The 25,354-nt window shown below is 43.7% G+C and overlaps 1 protein-coding gene across 1 annotated transcript; it reads left to right on the top strand.

Annotated features, from left to right (window-relative positions):
• Positions 1-290: 290 nt before the first annotated feature.
• Positions 291-19,347, top strand: LOC306982816 (uncharacterized protein; the record flags this gene model as incomplete). The annotated part of the gene is made up of 6 exons (XM_079583266.1): positions 291-345; positions 11,245-11,402; positions 14,525-14,735; positions 15,691-16,056; positions 19,070-19,155; positions 19,252-19,347. The coding sequence occupies 6 exons, from the start codon at positions 291-293 to the stop codon at positions 19,345-19,347; spliced, it is 972 nt and encodes a 323-aa protein (XP_079439392.1).
• Between the last annotated feature and the right edge of the window lie 6,007 nt (positions 19,348-25,354).

Genomic DNA, 25,354 nt, shown 5'->3' with positions numbered 1-25,354 from the left:
CAGTTCTGTGATGTCAATCATATTATTATATTATTTAACAACACTCCTGTCTGTCAGATATGATTGAAACCATCCCGACACATGACTCCAGACGGGATCTTTTTAAAACGGCCTCATTTTGACCATATTCACTTTATCATTTCTGAGCCTGAGCCTCGGCTTCAAGTCTCTGCAAGTGACGCAGTTCTTCTGTTCAGACGCAAAGCCACAGATGAGGAGATAAGACAGAGCAGAAAACAGGAAGCTCAGCGTCGTCCTGCCTCAGATCTGCTCGGAGACGTCTTTCAAACATGTCTCTCTTCGTGCTCGTCTTCGCCCTGATGCTTCATAGGCTCTTCACGCTCGGTGAGTACAAATACATTTATAATAGTATCATAAAATCCCCTCTTTGTCTAATAAAGACACATTCTGCCATAACTCACTATGATCTGATAAAACGTCCCGCTGTCCAAGCATTTGTAAATCATCATTTCCTCATTTCTAAGACTTTGTTCATCATTTATAAAGAGTAATGACCTTCCTGAATATGTTTAGAGGCGATAAAAGATCAGTCAAGAGTTTCAAAAACTTCCAAAACACACGTCATGAGTTCTAATTCAGCTTTAATGTGACTTTCAAAGCTCCGTTTCCGCCTCCACCTTCCTCTGATCGGAGCCATTTTGTTTTTCCTCTGATCGGAGCCATTTTGTTTTTCCTCTGATTGGAGCCATTTTGTTTTTCCTCTGATCGGAGCCATTTTGTTTTTCCTCTGATCGGAGCCATTTTGTTTTTCCTCTGATTGGAGCCATTTTGTTTTTCCTCTGATCGGAGCCATTTTGTTTTTCCTCTGATCGGAGCCATTTTGTTTTTCCTCTGATCGGAGCCATTTTGTTTTTCTCTGTCCCGTCGGTGCTGCTCAACTACGAGTGTGATGAGTTCAAGTGCTTTTGTAACATAGTAAATAAGTGGAAAGTACGAGTGCGATGAGTTCAAGTGCTTTGTGACGTAGTAAATAAGTGTCTGGTTGTGTGGCGTGTATCTATGCATGTGTATGGGTGTGTGTGCTGTGTGTGTGTGTGTGTGCTGTGTGTGTGTGTATGTGGGTGTGTGTGTGTGCCTGTGTGTGTGTGTGTGTGTGCCTGTGTGTGTGTGTGTGTGTGCCTGTGTGTGTGTGTGTGCCTGTGTGTGTGTGTGTGTGCCTGTGTGTGTGTGTGTGTTTGTGTGTATGGGTGTGTGTGTGTGGGTGTGCCTGTGTGTGTATGGGTGTGCGTTGTGTGTGTGTGTGTGTGTGCGTTGTGTGTGTGTGTGTGTGTGTGTGTGTGTGTGTGTGTGGGTGTGTGTGTGTGTGGGTGTGTGTGTGTGTGTGGGTGTGTGTGTGTGTGTTTGTGTGTGTGTGTGTGTGTGTGTGTGTGTGTGTGTGTGTGTGTGGGTGTGTGTGTGTGTGTGTTTGTGTGTGTGTGTGTGTGTGTGTGTGTGGTGTGTGTGTGTGTGTGTGTGTGTGTGTGTGTGTGTGTGTGTGTGTGTGTGTGTGTGTGTGTGTGTGTGTGTGTGTGTGTGTGTGGGTGTGTGTTGTGTGGTCTCGTGGCCTCGTCGTCTTTTCCATTGCCGCTGTTGTCACCATTGCATCACTGTTGTTTTAGCAAACAATCATTAATAATAATAGTAATAATAATTAAAGCCGCGCGCGGCGATAAAGGCCCTCGCCCCTGGCGCACTCCCCGCTCGCTCTCGTCTCTTACGACCACCCGCTCGCTCTCGTCCCTTGCTACCACCTCCGCTCTCGTCCCTTGCGACCACTCTTCATCACACTAGGTCCTTGCGAGCCCCATGATTGAACTCGCTCATTTTGATGCGAAAATCCCTATTAAGTTGCATTATTCTGCTTTATATGTGAAAATCCCTATCAAGTTGCATTACAGTGCATTATATGCGAAAGTCTCTTTAAATTGCATTACTGTGCATTATATGCGAAAGTCTCTTTAAGTTGCATTACTGTGCATTATATGCGAAAGTCTCTTTAAATTGCATTACTGTGCATTATATGCGAAAGTCTCTTTAAGTTGCATTACTGTGCATTATATGCGAAAGTCTCTTTAATTGCATTATAGTGCTATTGTGAAAATCCCTATGTAGTGGCATAATTGTGTTCCCTATTTTGTTGCAGAAACTGTAAAAACTGTTGAAATTGCAGAAACTCTTAAAACTGTATAAACTGTTAAAATCACAGACAGACTTCACTGTATCATAATCCTATTAAATTGCCGGCAAGAAAAGAGAAAGCATTAGAAAAGTGTCACAGCCATATTTGAACCAGCAACCTCCTACACCAAAGACAAGCACACTATCACTGAGCTGTAGCTCCATAGTAGTTTGATCCTGATGTGCGCTACTTTTGTCTATGTTATCGAGCAGAAGTTAGTTCCCAGCATCCCACTGGAGGAGAGAGGTAGCTTCAAGTCATGCCTCCCCCATATATTTCCCCGATTGTTTTCGACATTTTCCCTAGTGTTGCCTCAATTGTTTTCCTACGATCTCCCCATTTCTAGCTCTTTAGTGTCGCATATGAAAGCGTTTTTCATGAGAGTGGGACCGTAGGTGCGGTTAAAAAAAAAAGAAGAGCAAAGGTCAAAATTGACCCAGCAATCTCATGGTTGGAAATCCAATGCACAAGCATTAACGCTACACGGGCACAGCAAATCTTATGAAACGTGCTGTACTCATGTGACAATGTGTGCAGTGGCCCATGTAAAAGGTGAAAGCAATAGAAAAGTGTCAAGGCTGTATTTGGACTAGCAACCTCCTTCACTTGAAACATGGGCCTGATGACTGCTTGGGTTTTCTAAATTCACAGGCAGAAATTTGATCCCAGCAACACACTGGAGGGGTCATTTCCCTGTTTTTAATGAGTGTGGAACCATCGGCGACGATGCATGTTCCTCCCAGAAAGTGCTGAGTCCAAAAGAAAAAAAAATGAAAAACAGTCAAGGTCAGGATTTGATCCAGAAGCCTCCTGTACACTAACCCAGCTCTCTACCAACGGAGCTACTTCGGCTGAGAAAACAACAGCGGATGTGAAATAAATGTCATGAGAGACTGTGCACTTAAGTGTTTGCAGGAAACGGATAAACAGTTTAGAAAATAATATATTGTATCATTTTGTAATTGGGGTAAATTCCTGGCTGCCCAAAGAGTCGCTGAGAGGGGGTTTCAGCCCTGCAGCACCCTCGATATTGAAGCAATTATTTGGTAAAACCCATATAGTATGAGGAACACACAGAGAGACGGACAGGAAACTGTCGAATTGAACTTCCTGTTATTGTACAGTTGAGAAAAACGTGAATTTGGAGGCAAAAACGTCCAAATTAAAGCTGATGTCTGTGACAGAGGGGTAGTATAAGTATATACAAGTCCAAAAGTGTAGTTTTTGTGAAGAAAGGGGGAAATTTGGAAAACTGGCGAATTTCAGGAGAAACCTCTGACAGAAGCCAGCATGCTGCCAGGCTAAGACCTCTGGCGATTTTCACGGAGGATGGGCGGGCCACTTACAAGCCACTTAAAAGACATTTAAAGGACTTTTTGGCGCTAGCGGCTGCGTGTGCACACCATTAGGTCCAGGTGGGGAATGTGCACGCGCGCCGGATTGGGTCTGTTCCAATCCGGCCGAGTCTGTGAAAGTTATGAGGCTTTGAAATTTGCTGAAAATGGCCTCTCAGTTGCGGCCTTGTCATGACCACGCCCAATAGTTTAAAAAAAATGTAGTTGATGATTTTGAAAGCCACATGGGTTTGGGACATGTTGGCCAAAATTGGAGGCGTTCCATCGAAAACTCGGGGATCAGGGGCCAGAAGTTCAAGAGGTACTATTTTGAAGGTTTGAGGTTCGGGCCAAGATGGCCGACTTCCTGTAGCATTTAGGGCGGGGTCATAATATCATTTTTGACATGTCCTGACGTGGTCTATGTCCCTGGCCAATGTCACTTTTGTACCATGATTTTTTTTGCGACCCCTCCTCCATTGGGTCAATGTAAACTGCCTGTTTGAGGGGGCGCCACAGAGCCAACTTTTATTATTCTCTCTCGCGAACCCCACCCAAAATTAGAGCTTGCGGAGCACTACGTTTTGATCCCTGTTACTTGCATATCAGTTCACTTTTGCTACGTGAATTCTTGCGTTTTCGTCCCCCGTTAACGGTTTTAATGAGTCCCTCGCGGGACACTGCGTGTCCGTTGCTCGGGCCTAATAAAAATAAATAAATAAATACATAAAAAGTAAAATCGAAAGTTGATGACATCTGGTGTGTGTGTGTGTGTGTATGTATATGTGTGTACGTGTATATGTAATTGTTGTTTTTTGTTGTTGTTTTTTACATCGGTTAGGCCATCAAGGTTTTTTTATTTTCAAGAAATGGGTAGGAGTTTAGAAGATTTTTTTTTCTTCATCCAACTCCTGTTCTTTTTTTTCATGGAATGTATTGTTTGTTTTTTGTTGGATTGTTGCTTTACTATCATAGCCACTTTAGCATAGGGACCTCTGATGCTAACTATCATAGCCAATGTAGCATAGGGACCTCTGGTGATAACTATCATAGCCACATTAGAATAGGGACCTCTGATGCTAACTATCATAGCCACTGTAGCATAGGGACCTCTGGTGCTAACGATCATAGACACTTTAGCATAGGGACCTCTGGTGCTAACTATCATAGCCACTGTAGCATAGGGACATCTGGTGCTAACTATCTTAGCCACTTTAGCATAGGGACCTCTGGTGCTAACTATCATAGCCACTGTAGCATAGGAACCTCTGATGCTAACTATCATAGCCACTTTAGCATAGGGACCTCTGATGCTAACTATCATAGCCACTGTAGCATAGGAACCTCTGATGCTAACTATCATAGCCACTGTAGCATAGGAACCTCTGGTGCTAACTATCATAGCCACATTAGCATAGGGACCTCTGGTGCAAACTATCATAGCCACTGTAGCATAGGAGCCTCTGATGCTAACTATCATAGCCACTTTAGCATAGGGACCTCTGATGCTAACTATCATAGCCACGTTAACATATGGACCTCTGATGCTAACTATCATAGCCACTTTAGCATAGAGACCTCTGGTGCTAACTATCATAGCCACTGTAGCATAGGGACCTCTGGTGCAAACTATCATAGCCACTGTAGCATAGGGACCTCTGATGCTAACTATCATAGCCACTTTAGCATAGGGACCGCTGATGCTCACTATCATAGCCACTGTAGCATAGGGACCTCTGGTGCTAACTATCATAGCCACATTAGCATAGGGACCTCTGATGCTAACTATCATAGCCACTGTAGCATAGAGACCTCTGGTGCTAACTATCATAGCCACTTTAGCATAGGGACCTCTGGTGCTAACTATCATAGCCACATTAGCATAGAGACCTCTGATGCTCACTATCATAGCCACTGTAGCATAGGGACCTCTGGTGCTAACTATCATAGCCACATTAGCATAGGGACCTCTGATGCTAACTATCATAGCCACTGTAGCATAGGGACCTCTGGTGCTAACTATCATAGCCACATTAGCATAGGGACCTCTGGTGCTAACTATCATAGCCACTGTAGCATAGGGACCTCTGGTGCTAACGATCATAGACACTTTAGCATAGGTACCTCTGGTGCTAACTATCATAGCCACTGTAGCATAGGGACCTCTGATGCTAACTATCTTAGCCACAGTACCATAGGGACCTCTGGTGCTAACTATCATAGCCACTTTAGCATAGGGGCCTCTGATGCTAACTATCATAGCCACTGTAGCATAGGGACCTCTGATGCTAACTATCATAGCCACTTTAGCATAGGGGCCTCTGATGCTAACTATCATAGCCACTGTAGCATAGGGACCTCTGATGCTAACTATCATAGCCACTTTAGCATATGGACCTCTGGTGCTAAGTATCATAGCCACATTAGCATAGGGACCTCTGATGCTAGCTATCATAGCCACTTTAGCATAGGGACCTCATATGAATCTACAATATTGTTCCGGCAGTTGAACATGAGGGGTCAAAGGTCGAGGCTCCATGTTTGTGTGGTTGTAAATAGGGATTAAAAGAGTCCAGGCTTTTGAGGAAAGTAATAACGTCATAATGAGGACGTTCTTGTTCTGACCGATAATGGACTCACACATCAGTCTGACTTTGTTTCAAAAACACCTTCAAATCTTACATCACTTTATATTTGATTATGACAATTAGAAAAAAGACACTTTTCTTCTGTTCATGGTCCAACATCACGGCACAGGTGTAACAAAGAGGCTCCAGTACTGTAGCCACAGCTGCCCTGCTGTTTCACAAGAGGAGGTGCATTCACAGCTGAGCCTGCAGCGCCCTCTACTGGACACATGTGGTGTTACTCCTGTTAAATGCAAATAAAAAATGATGTTTCTTAACACTTTCTTAATACAGCAACAGACACTGTACAATTATGTGGATCTAATATTAAACTAGACAGACTTTAGAGGCACCTCCTCCTCCTCTCTCCTCCACACACTTATGGCAGGCCGTTTTAACATTTATTATTAAAACTTGACTATCCTTTATTACAGTTATGGATATCTTTAATTGTATTTTGTCTAGTCATATTTAATTTTGACTAGTAAAAATGACAGTTGCAGATATCTGAAACTCAGTTTTCACTCGTCTTAATTAGAGTTAGAGATATCCATAAGTGAGTTTTTACTAGTCAAAACTCAGTTATGGATATCTATAATGACGTCATTTAGTCATCACAACTAAACGTCATGTGTCTTAAATGACATCAGCACATATCCATGATTGAGTTCTTACTAGTAAAAACTACAGTTTAAGATATCCGTAACTTCATTCTCACTAGTAATAACTGCAGTTTGAGATATCCGTTACCTCATTTTTACTAGTAATAACTGTCACTCGCGGCGCCATTTTGAAAGTGCTGCGGATCTGGCAACGCATCAAAACAAAGCAGCTTCACCGGACCACACCGGCGGGCTCGCAAAAGGTTGGTATTGCTCAACTTATTGTTACTGTATGTTGGCTTTGTGCGTGTGGATTTACTTTTAGTGAAGAAAAAAAAAATAGAAGTTGGTAAAAAATAAAAAAGTGACGTTAGCTAGCTACTGAAGGTGTTCGTGATTAGTTAGCTAGTGTCCCATGTGTCGTGTTCGTAGGTAAGTGTGCGGGGCTTTTTTTTTAATAACCACGCAAACAAATAATGATCTAAGTTCTTCACAATCATGGTGATATAAATGCCGTTATTTTCACTGCTTGGCGGTGCAGAAGCACACAGGGTTTGAGCTGGAGCGGAGAGTTGAGAGAAAAGCAAACCAGTGACATCAGGATTACTTGTTTCAGATCCTTGACCCAGCTTTTGTTTATAATTGTCCAGATTGTTAATCACCTATTCTGTGTGTGTATTTTTCTATCTAACATTGAATGTGTCATCAGTGGATAAGAAAACGAGGCTTCCTCTGTCTAGCCATGAATGTAGTGGAATAATTTAAAATACAAAACTAATAACACATTGGGCAAGACACTTCACCTACTTGCCTCCAGTGTCTGCTACATTGGTGTGTGAATGAGAGTATGAATGGGTGACTGGTTCCTCACTGTAAAGCGCTTTGGGACTGGCAAAGATGGAAAAGCACTATATAACTTGAGTAGTTTTAAAGTCTCTTAAATCACGCATGTAAGTACACCACTGTATGCCTCTCTTTTGCAAATATAACGCTCAGATGGTTTAGACTTGTGGCTGTCATTGGAATGAGTTTTTTTCACCCTCCATCTTCTCCATTCTTTCTGCAAAACATGTGTCCTTTACAGATTTGGAGAGATGGTTGATCAAGGACATGGACAGAGGAGCACGGAGGAGATCGGTTCTCTCAAATGCCTCCATGTCATAGAAGAGTGTTTTCCTGAGGTTTGCAGCGGAAAACATCACCGACTGTATTGAACCTGCTTGCACAGACACCTGGTACGGAAGATGAAGGCACTTTTCACTCACTCACTTGGCTAAACTAATCATCCGTCTGGAAAAGAGCGCAACAATACTTTTTCGTAGGGATGGGAACAGATGGAATCTAAATAAAATTCTATTTGATATGAATTGATAACAATTGAAAATAAGACTATAACCTTTGTAAGGTGTGCAATGTTCAAATGCAGGTCGACAATAAGATCAGTTGAATAATCGTGATTTAGTTTACGACTAAAAACAATTGTGATTTACCTATTTTCCTATAATTGAGCAGCCCTACATTTTATAGAGCATACTTAAAGTCAATGTGGTAATGAACATGTTAATTTGAAGAATACATGATCGTTTTACTTCAATTCTTTTTTTTTTTTACTTCACACCTAACAACTATTTGTAAATTGTGCCCCACAAGGTTCTCGGGACATGCCCTGACAGCCAGCCCCACCTGCAACGAGCTTGGATTATCAAAAAGGGAAGACTTTGGGAAATGCACATTTACTTGTCATTGATTGTGTACATTGAGGAGTAAAGAGTAAGGGCTTCCAAACTCTACAGTTGTGCGCTCTATGCACAGCCTGAAGTCAGGGGGGCTTTTTTTCCCTTGGCAAGGGATGCTTTAAGTGTTTATTTAAAATACTGTTGATGCAACATGACTCACACTTCACAGAAGTAGAGGAAGAATCATGGGGAAGGCTGTTAGTTTTAGTATTTAAATGACAAGTCAGAGTATTTGAAGTCGTGCACTTTCATCCACGTGCACTTTCTTGGAGTGCAGCACTGGACAGATGATCCCTGATGAACCTGTGACTGGGTTTATATAAAGAAATCACATGACACACACATTACGTAATGCTGTAAACACACACACACAGTAATAGAATGTCATGTTATCATAACTTGAAATATAGATGCAGTAAAGCAAGGATACACATAGATAGCATATAGATTCTCCAGTCATATATTTTTTTACATTCATTTGTGATCCTGGTTTGTTGTTTTTTTTGCACAGAAAGTAGTATCACACAAACACTTATCTGTGCTGCAAGTGCATACTGATGGATTTATAAATGTACACTTTGCATTTTTTTTATTTTTGACTGTAGGTCACATCTCAAAAACATTACTGGAACCAGGAGTGTGGAGATCTTAATGACCAACCAGATTCACCAAATGAGGACAACGACGAGGTCTTGTGGGAGCTGAGGAATGTATTTGTTGCTAATACAAAGACACCTGATCTTGTTTTTTTTTTTATGTACAATCAACCAAGCTCATTAGACAGGACTCAGGATAGGACAACTGCATGTTTTTTCCTTCATACAAGCAGTGGAGGATTTACCCAGATTTACCCAGACTTTACTTAAAGTACAACTTCAGGAGTATAACATTTACTAATAAATATCCCATGGAAGTGTTTCACGTGGATCATACTGTGACAGCTTGTGACAGCTATATGACAAACCTAGTCAAACTGATTTCTGTAAAATATAGTAAAATAAAAGAATAATGTAATAAGTAATGTAACCTTTAACTTTGTACTTTGGTAAATACCGCTATATTTCCTTTTTTGTAAAGTATGTCACACGTTGAACACAATACCTCTACATATCTGAATTGCTGTATTTTGTGCCATGGAGAGGTTTGTATTATGTCATTTGTGTGATTGTTGATAATCCTGTTTTGAAGGTACACAAACATGCCATGGGAAATGTCAAAGAAACTTGTGTCCAATGGAATCAAAATATCCCTTACAAATAAATGTTTTAATACAGACACAAATGTTATTGCATCTAATAGTTTTATATACAAGGATTAAAACCACCTGCACATAAAACGTTTTAAGATTCAAACTGAAAATATAAACATAACTAATGAAGTGAAAAATGCTGGGTTGCTGTTCAGGTTATAATATAGACTATATATATCAACATACACAACCATAAATGTGTATTTCTATGAAGGTTGCAAAGGTGGCAACCATTGCAATCTTCATAAAAAAATATACATTAACAAAGGTATCGTAAAATTCATCATTACAGAGAAAAAAAAACACAAATCCCACTAGAGGGGGGTGTCGTCTTAATCAATCCAAATTAATTAGCGCCTCAACCACAGGCAAAACACTTAGTTAACGCTGGGGAGGTAAAACTGGCCAAGCACAGTGTTAGTAAGTAATTGCTTTGCAAACGGACATCGAAATACTAGTGTTAAGATAGTCCTGCCGCCACTGTGGGCCAACCTGAGCAGCAGAGACCCGTCTGGCCGCCCCAGCGCTCCTCCCAGACGGTGCAGAGGCTGCCGGGTTTGTTCCAGTCCCAGAGCACGGTGTCCCTCCCGCAGCTTTCCCTTCAAAATATACTGTCAAATATACTGTCAATGAGCTCTCCCCACTCCACAACAGTCCCCCACCATCCTCCGAGTAGAGCACAGGCAGAGCCCTGCAGTTCATCCACTCCTGGACTATCCTTCCACCGAGCTAAAACCTCTAAACTAGCGCTTTCTAGCAACAACAAGACATGTATTTGTAAAAAAAACTTTCATGGATTTGACAAAAGCTATTTTTACCACAAAAAGCCTCTTAGATGATGCCAGATTTGTAACGCAGACTCGGATACGGTGACGTAATTGACGTCATTTTTGATATCTCTTACGTCATTTCCACTAGTAATAACTCCAGTTATGGATATCCATGACTCAGTTTTCACTAGTAAAAACTACAGTTGGAGATATCTGTTATTGAGTTTTGTCTAGACAAAACATCTATTGAAGATATCTTGAATTGTGTAAAGACCTAATAAAAATGAATTGCGGATATCTGTAACTTAATTAAAGATATCTCGAACTACATTGTTACTAGTAATAATTACAGTTAGAGATATCTTTAACTCAGTTTTGACTAGTAGCAAAGCCAATTTAAGATATCCATATTTGTTTGAGTATAGTCAAAAAACAGTTTTGTATATACCTAAAACATTTTAAAGATATCTTTAATAAAGTTGAGTTTTAAATATCTCTAACTAGAATTATGTCTAGTAAAAATTAGGTTAGAGATATCTCAAACTAGAGTTAATACTAGTCATAATTCAGTTATGACTCTCTCTCTCCTCACACTTCTCTCTCTCTCTCTCCTCACACTTCTCTCTCTCCTCCTCACACTTCTCTCTCTCTCCTCCTCACACTTCTCTCTCTCTCTCCTCACACTTCTCTCTCTCTCTCCTCACACTTCTCTCTCTCTAACCACTGTGCCACTGCCTGTTGTTTCAGAGTCGTCCAGTCTGAGGTTGGTCGATGGTCAGAGTCGGTGTCAGGGGCGGCTGCAGGTGCAGAGGGCGGGACAGGACTGGACTGATGTGGATCCTAAGTCCTACACCCCTCTGTGGTTTGTAAACAGAGTGTGTTTGGAGCTGGGTTGTGGTTCAATTGTGAGTCAGAAGAACAAAATAGTTTCATACAGAGAAACCGTTGATCTCTCTCCTCAACTCTGTGTCGACTCTTCACTGATCGGCTGTTTTGACCCTGGCACTGATCGCTCTGACTTCACTCTGGATCTGAACTGTTCAGGTGAGTCTGAAACACCACAGTCATAAATAATCCTACTCATAGTTTTCAGTGACTTAAAGGGCAGTAACCATGGCAACCAGACACAGGAGCAAATACTTTACTGAAGTAAAAGGATCCAAGTACCTACTTTCATAAGTACTTTCAGTAAAAGTCAAAGTATTTGAGCCAGAATTCAGGGAGAGGGGGGAGGGGTCGTTGGGGAGAGGGGGAGGGGTCGTTGGAGAGAGGGGGAGGGGTCGTTGGGGGAGAGGAGGAGGGGTCATTGGGGGAGAGGAGGAGGGGTCGTTGGGGAGAGGGGGAGGGGTCGTTGGAGAGAGGGGGAGGGGTCGTTGGGGGAGAGGAGGAGGGGTCGTTGGGGTGAACATGTGCTTTTGTTTTTATCACGTTTCCGGCTGAGCGAGCGCCGAGCGAGCGCTGATCCGGCTGTAGCTTCATCTCTTTCTCTGAGACTCGAACATTGTTTATCTAACGATGAATAAAGTTTTGAGTTTGTGCTTCAGGAAGAACACGAGGCCGTGCAGGCCAAGCGGAAACATATGTTTAAAGACATCACTTAAAAACACAACATGTGTCACATTATTTAGACATTTATACAGAAATGATGCATTATGGGTAAAGTTATTACAAAATATATCTGATGTGCAAACTGGAATAATAAGAAAATGAGTCAAATATGACTTTTTAACTTGTTTTACAAACAAAACAAACATTGTAAAGTTTAAAATATGAAAGTGTCTCTGAAGTTCCCACATAAAGACGTGTCTGCAGAGCCTGTGTCGCCCAATGGACATGTTTTGTTTCTTCATTTGATGAAAAAACTCAAAATGTTCTTTTGAGCCAAATTCTCTGAATCCAGAGTTTGTTTTTCTCCCATGTCTTTTATTTTGGAGCATTTTCTACACGTGCGCCCCCTAGTGGACAAACATGTACATGCTTTTCAAACTGTATAAAAAACACAGACTTTCATTTTTTTCATAAATCTCCAGAATCACTTTTCACCTTCTCAAAACTCCCAAACATCTTTTGATTTGGGGATTTGAACCCTTTGTTTGTTACAAAACAACATAAAAACCTCATTCTCTTTCAATAATGAGCAGGTCAGAGCTGGACTTCGCTGGATTTTAGGGCCTTGGACGAGTCAAACATGAAACAAAAATGGATTTGAATCATTTGTAGTTTTTCTGTAGTGACAGATTTACAACTTTGCTCACATGCGCCCCCTAGTGGACAAACATGTACACGCCTAAAAACAGACATAAAATCTACATTTTTACAGATTTGTTTCCACTTCTTTTTACATAAATCACATGAAGTACTTTTTCCCAAACACGTGAGTGTGATGATGTTTGTAATAATCACATGTGGAGCTGAGGCTGTGTCTGTGTTTGTGTCACAGATGAAGTGAAATGGATTTAATGACATTCATAGTTTTTCTGTGTTGGACGATTCTTTATGTGAAAATGGCAGCGGCTGAAACAGCCCCATTGACTTCCATTATACATGTTTTTCTTTGCTCTTCCAGAGCCGTTTGAAACTTCACTTTTTACAAAGTCAGCGTTTCATTTGGAAGAAAAGGAGTGAATTTGAACATTTTGACTGAGTTTCATCAGATTGGAGCTCATTCCCAGTGTCGGCACATGAACAAAATCACTGTATTTTCTCCTATTGAATATAATGGAAATGAGGCTTTTCCAATGGATTTACCCTGAAAACTGAAACTTTTACATCTCACTGAAATACGGCATAAAATCACTCAATCTGTGATGAGTTTTTTGTGCTAAAATCTGAATGATCAGCTGAAAGTGACCTCGACACACAAAGAAACGTGGACAAAGACCTGCCGTCTGGATTTATTCTCCTGTTTCCTCAGGTTTATAAACCTGGGCCTCGTTTTCTGCTTCAAAACTAACCACTGACTGTGACTAAACATTACTGTTGATAAATCACTCGTTCATTTTAAAATATTCATGTATTTTATAGAAAACACAAAGACAAACTAATCCTGTAGTTTCCCCTGGGCCACAGCTTCAGTATGAGCTGACTGAAGATACAGCATCTGTTACAATGTTAGAAAAGTGGAAAAGTCTAAAATGCAGTGAAAATGTGAAGTTCAGCTCCTTTTCTTCCAAATGAAACGCTGACATCACAGATATGAGACTTTTTCCTGTATTACAGTGAGATTTAAAATGTGAAGTTTGATGTGAGAAAAGTCCAGGTTCTGCCATGGCTCCATTATATCCTCATGGGAAAATAACAGGATTTCATTGATCTGGACGACAGGAACAAGGTCCAAACTGAAGAAATACAGTCAAAATGTCAAACCTGACTCTTGTTCTTCCAAATGAAACGCTGACATTATAAATATATGACTTTTATACGGAGACAGGAGAGCAAAGAAAAGTGGAAGTCCTGAATGTGTTTCTAATGGAAGTCAATGGGAACAAGAACATTTAGACATAAAGAATCGTCACTACAGAAAAACCACTAAAGCTTCAAATCAATATTAGTCACGACTTTGACTCATCCAAGGCTCTAAAGACCACAGCCCAGCTCCAATGTTCATCACTCAGAACATATTCAGGTTTTTACTTTTCCATTATATGTTTTTAGGCGTGTACATGTTTGTACAGGAGGGGCTGAATGTAAGAAAATGAAAGGCTTAAAAAAACCTGTTTAAGAATCAAACCAAACTCAGCAGAACAAACAGTGCAGGACAAACATGGACTCCCCACAGCAAAGCTCAGGTCTAAAGAAACTCTGGTCTGGAAGAACCTCCCGCAGGTGCACACTGCCATTGTGTCCATGAGCTCCACACTTCAGCCGCCTTGTCTCAGTGTGAAGGTGGTGTGAGTGAATGGTGCTACATAAAGGAGAGACTTCCTGCAGAGCGGCTCACACTGTGACCTCATCTTCATACACAGACTCGGCGCGGCTGGTCGGGGGGCGGAGCCTGTGTTCAGGATCTCCTCTGATCCGGGACCAGTCCTGGGCCGGGGTCTGTGAGGGGGCCTTGGGCCGTCGCGGGGCAGAGGTGCTGTGCAGGGAGCTGGGCTGTGGGGCTCCTCTCCTCCAGGGGGCGCTCTCTCCTCTGGGGCAGACGTTCCACTGTGAGGGCAACGAGTCTAAGCTGATGGACTGTCCCCGGACCAGGACCGGCCCAGAGACCTGCCCCACTCTCAACCTCACCTGTGCAGGTAAGGGGCGGGGCCAGGGGCGGGGCCTGTAGAGGGGCGGGGCTCACCTGTGTTTGTGTCCAGAGCGGCTGAGGCTGGTGGGAGGGGCCAGTCGCTGTGAGGGGACGGTGGAGGCGGAGCTCGGAGGAGAGTGGAGACCAGTGATGACCCCTGACCTCTGGGACCTGGAGGCGGCGGCCGCCGTGTGTCGAGGCCTGGACTGTGGATCAACTGTTTCTGCAGAAAAGAGAGACGGGTTTAACGAGAGTAAAGCGTGGTGGGTCAAGACTGACTGTGTGAAGGACAGATCTGCTGTGAGAGACTGTCTCGATGATGGTTATGTCTCATCTGATTCCAGCCGTCTCCTCATGGTTTGTTCAGGTTGGTTTGAATCCAGAGTCTCTTCTTCTCACAGTCTCTGCTCAGAGTCAGTTCACTGAATGTGGCGACGCCCCCTAGAGGAGGACACAGATAATCCTCTGCTCCCATTGGCCGAGGCGGGGAGTACTCACTTACTTTTACTCGAGTACTTTTATTTAACCTCTTACCCCCCGCTTTAACCCAGCACATGTTCACCAGCTCGGCTTTACCCAAATCTGAAGCTTCAGGACTGGAGATCACAGCCTATAGGCCAGAGTAACGCCTCATTTGAAAGCTAAGAACTAACTGATCTTTATCTTTTCTTTTTCGCTGAGTCGTCGTCACTTTTCTAAAGTTCTTTTTCATCTGATTTTTGTGGCTGTTTTGTGGCTGTTGAAGCTTTAGATTTGGGTAAAGCCAAAGTGGAGAAGCTGTGCTGGGTTGAGGCGGGGCTTAAGTAGTGAATCACGCAGTACTTTTACTTGTACAGTAGTTATTGTGTATCTGATCTTCTTCTCTCTGACCAGTGTTTATGGATTATTGGTTTTTCCCTCAAACTGAAACATAAATCCTGGTCTCCCTGACGCTCTGAGCGTCTCCCCCTTTGTCTCCTCAGATCTGCTGAACGGTGTCCCGGAGGTGTCTGTGTCTGAGGGGGTGTGGGCTCCGCGGGCAGAGGGCGAGCTCTGGGGGCCGCGGGCACAGGAGGGTGAGTGGGCGTCGCCGGGAGAGGGCGGGGCCTGGGTGCAGATGGGGGCACATTTCCGGGTCAAATGCTCCGTGGAGCCGCAGTACCCGGGAGGCTCCTTCCAGCTGCTCTCTCCCACTCTCAACCTCACCCTGCCGGCCGTCAATCACTCCGCCCACTTCCTGTTTACTGACGTGAGCCCCGCCCACAAAGGGAACTACACCTGTGTTTACCTCCTGCAGGTGTTCAACCACAGCTTCACCTCCAACAGCTCCCTCTACATCCACCCAGGAGGTAAGGGGTACGGGGCGCCGTCTGGGACACAATTCAGAGCAAAACCACACAGGAGTTCAGCATCAAACACAGCTCTTCTCCTCACACTTCCCTTTAATGTGGACGTGGGAGTCACTCCTGCTGAGCCCCCTCTGGGTGGAAACAAAGCCCACAGTTATATTGGTCCATGTGAGAGCTCTGGGGTCATTTCTCCTTCTGGGGATCAAATATTCCTCCACAGAGTCAGAGCCAGAGGAAAATGTCCGTTCTCGCTCACGGACACATCAGTTCACTGTCAGAGGACGATCGAGAGCTGTTTGATTTTGTATCGATCGCTTCCACCTGTCAGGAATCATCATTGGGAAAACAGCTCCCCCTGGTGGCCGCGCATCATCAGCCAAACTGTTCTGTTTATTCCAGCGTGTGTTTCTTCTGAACTATAGTTGAATATATTTGAAATGTGAGGAGAAAGACGTGTGTCTGACCAGGCCAGTGTGTCATGGCCCTTTGACGCTTTAGACTTTTTAAACTTCGTCAGCGTTTGGGCCGAATTCATGATTCTCTGGCTCTAAAAACGCACTTTAACCTGAGCAATAGTTCAATAAAAGTCAAAGCTGCTCAGGGACATTTGACTTGAGTGAAAGTATTGAAAGAAATGGACGTTTCTGACCCGCAAACACAAGGAAGAATTGACTTTTTTACTTCCAGGCCTTTACAGAAAGTATCAAGTTCTAAACAGAAATACTACTCGAGTAGATTCTTAAAAACTCCACTTTAGTACTGAAGTAAATTTACTTTGTTTCTGACCCCCTCTGGTTCGTATACGAGCGAATGTGTGTGTGTGTGTTCTTGTAGTTAAGACATTGTGAGGACCAGTTTGAGTTTTTAACAGAGTGAGGACATATTTGTAAAGTGAGGACATTTTTGGTGGTCCTCACTTCTTTGAAGGACTGTTTGAGGGTCAAGATGTGGTTTTAGGGTCAGGGTTAGAATTGGGTTTAGATTAGGGCTCAGGTTAAAGGCTTAGGGCTCAGGTTAAAGGCTTAGGGCTCAGGTTAAAGGCTTAGGGCTCAGGTTAAAGGCTTAGGGCTCAGGTTAAAGGCTTAGGGCTCAGGGTTAGAGGCTTAGGGCTCAGGTTAAAGGCTTAGGGCTCAGGTTAAAGGCTTAGGGCTCAGGGTTAGAGGCTTAGGGCTCAGGTTAAAGGCTTAGAGCTCAGGTTAAAGGCTTAGGGCTCAGGGTTAAAGGCTTAGGGCTCAGGTTAAAGGCTTAGGGCTCAGGGTTAGAGGCTTAGGGCTCAGGGTAAAGGCTTAGGGCTCAGGGTTAAAGGCTTAGGGCTCAGGTTAAAGGCTTAGGGCTCAGGGTTAAAGGCTTAGGGCTCAGGTTAAAGGCTTAGGGCTCAGGTTAAAGGCTTAGGGCTCAGGTTAAAGGCTTAGGGCTCAGGTTAAAGGCTTAGGGCTCAGGTTAAAGGCTTAGGGCTCAGGTTAAAGGCTTAGGGCTCAGGTTAAAGGCTTAAGGCTCAGGTTAAAGGCTTAGGGCTCAGGGTTAAAGGCTTAGGGCTCAGGGTTAAAGGCTTAGGGCTCAGGTTAAAGGCTTAAGGCTCAGGTTAAAGGCTTAGGGCTCAGGTTAAAGGCTTAGGGCTCAGGTTAAAGGCTTAGGGCTCAGGTTAAAGACTTAGGGCTCAGGTTAAAGGCTTAGGGCTCAGGTTAAAGGCTTAGGGCTCAGGTTAAAGGCTTAGGGCTCAGGTTAAAGGCTTAGGGCTCAGGTTAAAGGCTTAGGGCTCAGGTTAAAGACTTAGGGCTCAGGTTAAAGGCTTAGGGCTCAGGTTAAAGACTTAGGGCTCAGGTTAAAGACTTAGGGCTCAGGTTAAAGGCTTAGGGCTCAGGGTTAAAGGCTTAGGGCTCAGGTTAAAGGCTTAGGGCTCAGGTTAAAGGCTTAGGGCTCAGGGTTAAAGGCTTAGGGCTCAGGTTAAAGGCTTAGGGCTCAGGGTTAAAGGCTTAGGGCTCAGTGTTAAAGGCTTAGGGCTCAGGTTAAAGGCTTAGGGCTCAGGTTAAAGGCTTAGGGCTCAGGTTAAAGGCTTAGGGCTCAGGTTAAAGGCTTAGGGCTCAGGTTAAAGGCTTAGGGCTCAGGTTAAAGGCTTAGGGCTCAGGGTTAAAGGCTTAGGGCTCAGTGTTAAAGGCTTAGGGCTCAGGTTAAAGGCTTAGGGCTCAGGTTAAAGGCTTAGGGCTCAGGTTAAAGGCTTAGGGCTCAGGGTTAAAGGCTTAGGGCTCAGGTTAAAGGCTTAGGGCTCAGGTTAAAGGCTTAGGGCTCAGGTTAAAGGCTTAGGGCTCAGGGTTAAAGGCTTAGGGCTCAGGTTAAAGGCTTAGGGCTCAGGTTAAAGGCTTAGGGCTCAGGTTAAAGGCTTAGGGCTCAGTGTTAAAGGCTTAGGGCTCAGGTTAAAGACTTAGGGCTCAGGTTAAAGGCTTAGGGCTCAGGTTAAAGGCTTAGGGCTCAGGTTAAAGGCTTAAGGCTCAGGGTTAAAGGCTTAGGGCTCAGGTTAAAGGCTTAGGGCTCAGGTTAAAGGCTTAGGGCTCAGGGTTAAAGGCTTAGGGCTCAGGGTTAAAGGCTTAGGGCTCAGGTTAAAGGCTTAGGGCTCAGGGTTAAAGGCTTAGGGCTCAGGGTTAAAGGCTTAGGGCTCAGGGTTAAAGGCTTAGGGCTCAGGTTAAAGGCTTAGGGCTCAGGTTAAAGGCTTAGGGCTCAGGTTAAAGGCTTAGGGCTCAGGTTAAAGGCTTAGGGCTCAGGTTAAAGGCTTAGGGCTCAGGTTAAAGGCTTGAGGCTCAGGTTAAAGGCTTAGGGCTCAGGTTAAAGGCTTAGGGCTCAGGTTAAAGGCTTAGGGCTCAGGGTTAAAGGCTTAGGGCTCAGGGTTAAAGGCTTAGGGCTCAGGTTAAAGGCTTAGGGCTCAGGTTAAAGGCTTAGGGCTCAGGTTAAAGGCTTAGGGCTCAGGTTAAAGGCTTAGGGCTTCGTCCCGCTTTAGTGACGTGTGTCCCGTGTGTTCCAGTGTCTGACCTCCAGACCTTGGTGCGAGCGCTGGTCCTTCTCCTGCTGATGCCGCTGAACTTCATCCCGTACTTCTTCTACCGCCGGGTACGAGCGCTCCCTGAACCGCTGTTTCCTTGTTGCCGTGGTTACACACTGCAGCGCGAGTCGGGAAAGTGACTGTTTTGTGCGGTGTCGTTTCAGGCCACCAGGGGGCGCGAGAGAGCACAGAGAGCCAGGAGACGCAGAGCCCGCCCTGAAGAAGAAGAACGCACTGACGTCGCCTTTGACCAGATGTGATCCTGATACTTCTCCTGTTAGAGGTCGACCCATAAATCAGGCCAATATTTGGGTTCAAAGAAGCACCAATTATAAAGGAATTATAAAGGTTTGAATGAATCAGACCTGTGCCCCTATTAAAGCGCCCCCTACTGTCACGCTCAAAACAGACACATTTTTACAGCTCTGAAGCTTCGTACGCAGGATTAGAGACGAGACGTTTGGAAACATCTGCCATAAATATGCTTGAATAATATGTGCGTATCTTAGAAAAAGCCGCCGGTCGCCCTTTAGACTGCCCCATGTGGTTTTCCTGTAACCGCTGGTATTTAACCAGAACCATCGCAAATCCTCAACAACCCCCATGTTTTCAGCTGGGATCATTTGGGTCAAAGCCTCGTTAGAAATCACTTCATATAAAAGATTCTAAAAGCATCATAGTGACGTTTGTGCTGTTTGTGGGCTTGGACACACGTCTTATAACATATTACGGAAAAAGAATGAAAACACAAATATATATTGTTACATTATATTAGGATGATTTATTCGTGTGTCTGAAGTAAATGTAGGAATTCTCCTGGCGAGATCCCACGGCTCCCGGAGCGGCAGAAGGACCAGGGAGGCTTCGTTTGAAAGTTTCCAACACAAAAGAGCGCGAGTCTCGACCACCTTCTGTGCCGACGTTATGGAACAGAAGTCTGGGAGTTTCAAAGATTAAAGCGCAATGCAGCCCCCGCTCCAGCAGGTGGCGCCCTAGATCATTATTATCATTATTATCTACCCGCTGTTTAAAGGACGCAGGTTCTTGAGTCGTCGTCTGGACTCTGCAGTTGAAGTGTTGGACGTTTGGGGGGGGGGCTGTACTCGCACCTAAAGGGAAACAAACTGCAGAGTACAGATGAAGACTCAAGAGCCTTCGTCTAGAGGACAACTCCTGCACGACTGAGAGCTCACACAGACATGGTTCTATCGTTTTATTATTGTGTTTTACTGCGATTGTTCTGAGACGAGGATTTATGGAAACAAATCAAACGGAAGTGAAGAGACGACGGACCATAAATATTGTAAATAACTTTAGACGTTTTATTGAGCTTTAGTGTCTTTTGTTTCCACGACTGTTGCATCTGTTCAGAGACAGATTAAAGTCGTCATTATGTTCATCCCCATTCAGTTTGATCACTTTAATGCTTTTCATTTTGTGTCACAGAGTGAGGGGCCGGTCGTCACAGAGTGAGGGGCCGGTCGTCACAGAGTGAGGGGCCGGTCGTTTTAACATTTTCTCCCATTGACTCCAATTATAAACTCTCTTTTTCATGGCTCGGCCGTCACACTTTAAAGTCAGATTGTTTTGGTTGTTTGTGTTTCTTCTGATCAGAGGAAACATTTGTGGTTTTTTATTTTTCAAACTGAATTTCGAGCATTTACCCTGAAATGACATTTCCAATGCATTTCTATGGGAGAAACCTGACATCACAGTGAGGCTGTTTCTGTGCAGTTATGAGGCTCATGGGGGAGGGGCTTATACAGGGCGGTGGGGGGTGTTGGAGTGAGTTGGGGGTGGTTGTCCATGGTGGGGGTAGTTGTCCATGGTGGGGGTGGTTGTCCATGGTGGGGGTGGTTGTCCATGGTGGGGGTGGTTGTCCATGGTGGGGGTGGTTGTCCATGGTGGGGGTGGTTGTCCATGGTGGGGGTGGTTGTCCATGGTGGGGGTGGTTGTCCATGGTGGGGGTGATTGTCCATGGTGGGGGTGGTTGTCCATGGTGGGGGTGGTTGTCCATGGTGGGGGTGGTTGTCCATGGTGGGGGTAGTTGTCCATGGTGGGGGTGGTTGTCCATGGTGGGGGTGGTTGTCCATGGTGGGGGTGGTTGTCCATGGTGGGGGTGGTTGTCCATGGTGGGGGTGATTGTCCATGGTGGGGGTGGTTGTCCATGGTGGGGGTAGTTGTCCATGGTGGGGGTAGTTGTCCATGGTGGGGGTGGTTGTCCATGGTGGGGGTGGATGTCCATGGTGGGGGTGGTTGTCCATGGTGGGGGTGGTTGTCCATGGTGGGGGTGGTTGTCCATGGTGGGGGTGGTTGTCCATGGTGGGGGTGGTTGTCCATGGTGGGGGTAGTTGTCCATGGTGGGGGTGGTTGTCCATGGAGGGGGTGGTTGTCCATGGTGGGGGTGGTTGTCCATGATGGGGGTAGTTGTCCATGGCTGTAATTAAGCAGCTCTTTATAAAACACCTAAACACAGATTATAAAAACACAAAAAGTGAGTTTCTAATGGGAGTCAATGGGAGAAAATGTGAAAACTCAACTTTACATAAAAGCTAAAAAACGACTGAATCAAAGTTGTTCCTGACCTTTGACCCAAGAGTGTTTTAACATTTTAAATCCTAATTCTGCCCAAACTCACTTTTATATGAGAAATGAGCCACTTTGTTCATTTTTGAAATTGTCTTTAAAATATTTGAATATTATGTATAGTTTTGTGCAGAACTGAAGTGGATTTACATAATTATGTGAAAAATATTACTCAACAATATTTTTCCGGCAGTTGAAAAAGCGTCAGTAACTTTTACGGCTGATACAGAAACAAATAAAGCAGAAGTGAAGAAACCAGACGGATAAATATTGTAAATAACTTTATTGACTTTTCTGATCGTTTGTTTTCAGCGACTGCATCAGGTCAGATCAGGGGGGCCCAAACTGTTAGTCTCCGAGGCCACAGTGTGGCCCGCGGGCCAAACACGGCCACGTCAAGCCAAACATGTAACTGCAAATAATAATAGTTACTTTATTTGATTCTTTAGTAACAGCTACACGTTTGCATTGTGTCTATGCAAATAACACGCTACATTAAAACACATGTTCAGATGAAGTATGTTCCTCCCCTACATGTTCAGATGAAGTATGTTCCTCCCCTACATGTTCAGATGAAGTATGTTCCTCCCCTACATGTTCAGATGAAGTATGTTCCTCCTCTACATGTTCAGATGAAGTATGTTCCTCCCCTACATGTTCAGATGAAGTATGTTCCTCCCCTACATGTTCAGACTAAGTATGTTCCTCCCCTACATGTTCAGATGAAGTATGTTCCTCCCCTACATGTTCAGATGAAGTATGTTCCTCCCCTACATGTTCAGATGAAGTATGTTCCTCCCCTACATGTTCAGATGAAGTATGTTCCTCCCCTACATGTTCAGATGTTCAGATTCACTGACCTCAAAGAAAAAGCCACATTAGATCATTATCAACATTATTTTATAAGTCATGTCTGATGTCGATGCTACGCTAACGCTCTGTGATAAACACCAAGACGCCACAAAGGAGTGAAACAGCGCCCCCAATATGACGCTGGTGGCCAAACAGTGAACTGCACCCACATTTACCATTGAGAATGAATGGGAGAGAGTTGGTCTTAAGCAGATGAGGCTCAAAAGGAGGTCACTCTCTGGACAATGGGATTGTTCTGGCCACATTTGTCCCGCGGGCCACACTTTGGGAACCCCTGGTCTAGACTCAGATGCAGTGGTCATGATGTGAATGGAGTTTTACGGCTTTAAGAGTTTGACTTTTGTGTTTTACTGATGTTGAAGTGTTTTCTGCTGTGAAACGTTTGGTTTGTGACAGATTGAAACGTGCATTAGGGGAGAGAGAGCGGGGCTGGTCGTCACACTTGTTTAGACTCCAGTCTAATTCTCATCCACAAAACGTCCCACAAGAGTCGCACAGACGGAACAGGAAGTCTCTTCCTTTGAGACGACGAAAAACCTGAACTTTCTCTAATTATTCAGAAACGACTTTAACAAACGCTCAGTTATGAAAATAGTTTCTACTAAATAAAGATACAAAGACATGGAGACAAAGAGCAAAGAGGTTTAACAGCCCATAAATACATGAAGAATGGAGAACATGATGCTTCATGTTAGCATCGTGCTAATGCTAACGCTAGCTAGAGTTAGCTAGTTTTTTGCTTCTGACTTAGTTTGTACGAGATAAATGAGTTTATTTCTCGTCAGAAGATGAAAACATGAGTAAAAAACTGTGTTTCCCCCTCGGTGAGGCCACGCCCCCTTCTATGACGCCATGTCGTCTGTATCTATTGACGACGCACCAAGACACGCCTCTAAACATCCATATTTGGGCATGACCATGAGTTCATCAAGTACATGAGTACTTTATAAGTACTTTATAAGTACTTTATAAGTACTTTATAAGTACTTTATAAGTTCTTTATGAGTACTTTATGAGTACTTTATAAGTACTTTATGAGTACTTTATGAGTACTTTATAAGTACTTTATAAGTACTTTATGAGTTCACGAGTCATTTTGATTTCTTATTGAGAAACATCATTTTGAATTAAAAAAAACGTCCTTAAAAAAAATATTTCCACAGAATAAACTTAAGTAACAAGACTTTGATGTAACATGAAAAAGAATCAAAGTTGAATTATTTAAACTCACTGTTAAACCAGGACTTAAAACGATCAGTTATTGAAATTATAATTTATAGTTTTTTTTGTGGCGACATCAGTGTTTGAAGCCGTTTTATTGACGACCAGCCCCGTCTGAACTGATCAAAAACAGCAGAAATGAGAGATTTTGTAAATAACCAAAGTTTTTTGAAACGGTGTCATTTATTTCCTGATGTTAATCCTCAGTTTATACTTTTATTCTTGTATCTTTCACTGATGACGTATTTCCTGCTGATTCTGCTTCTTTTATAATATTTGACTTTTATGAGTTGATTCATGTATTAGACAAAAAAAACAATAAAAGTGAACAAAACCTCTTCATCCCAGAGTGACGTGTCGTCTCTGCTCCTCTTCATCCCAGTCGCTCAGATCAGAGCCGACCAATCAGAGCCAGGACCGTTCTCTTTGTCCAACAAGCTCAAGATCACATGACTCTCCTTTTAGCCAATCAGCACGAGGCTGTGTCTCCACCACACGAGACGCCATGAAGGGCCCGAGTAGAACATCTGTGAACATCTGCAGCAGCTCCTCTTCACTGGTTACAATCCAACACTCAGGAAACACTGAACTGGACTAAAGTCTGAGAGAGTGAATGTCCACCCTCGTCCTTAAGCCCACACTCACCACACAGGCCCTCACTATATGTGTCTGAATGTCCACCCTCATCCCTAAGCCCACACTCACCACACAGGCCCTCACTATATGTGTCTGAATGTCCACCCTCATCCCTAAGCCCACACTCACCACACAGGCCCTCACTATATGTGTCTGAATGTCCACCCTCGTCCCCCACACTCACCACACAGGCCCTCACTATATGTGTCTGAATGTCCACCCTCGTCCCCCACACTCACCACACAGGCCCTCACTATATGTGACTTTCTTCAGAGTGAGACTTTAGGTCAGACATGAGTGACAGTAACATGAGGCTAAACACAGTGAGCTCTTTGTTTGCAGTAAAAAGGCTGAGGCCTCATTGCTCTTCAGTCACAGACTGAGAAGTGAAGAAGGAAGTCATGGAGCTTCTGCTTTAGACACAACTTCAGACTCTGCTGCAGGTAAGAGTCATGTCATATTCTGAAACTCAAATCTGTAGTAAAAACATAATATATGGAAAAGTATTATTACAACTACAAAAAGAAAAATATTTGAAAATCCTGTATCTACTACATTTTTTAATTTTTTTTATTTACTCTCGAGTTTGAATTTTGGGCCAAAATCTGGGACTTTTCATCGATGTTCACTGGGTGAAAATTGTGACGGCGTGAAAGAAAGAAAGAAAGAAAGAAAGAAAGAAAGAAAGAAAGAAAGAAAGAAAGAAAGAAAGAAAGAAAGAAAGAAAGAAAGAAAGAAAGAAAGAAAGAAAATAATTTTCTCTCAGGAAAACAGTGTTTCCGCTCACGCCGGCGCCATAAACTATAGATTTGTGGAAAGTGCTCGCGCATTCCTACCTCATGGTCGAGGTCCTGTCGCCCATTGACTTTTATGGGCTCTGTACAATTACAATGTTGATTTTTGCATTATATCTGTATGTGCACGAGACGTGCACGACCAGAAGAAGAGTGC

Source organism: Gobius niger, assembly GCF_951799975.1.
Source record: "Gobius niger genome assembly, contig: SCAFFOLD_66, whole genome shotgun sequence".
NCBI lineage: Eukaryota > Metazoa > Chordata > Actinopteri > Gobiiformes > Gobiidae > Gobius > Gobius niger.
The sequence above is the reverse complement of the archived record's forward strand: the minus strand, read 5'-3'. Positions and strand labels throughout refer to the sequence as shown.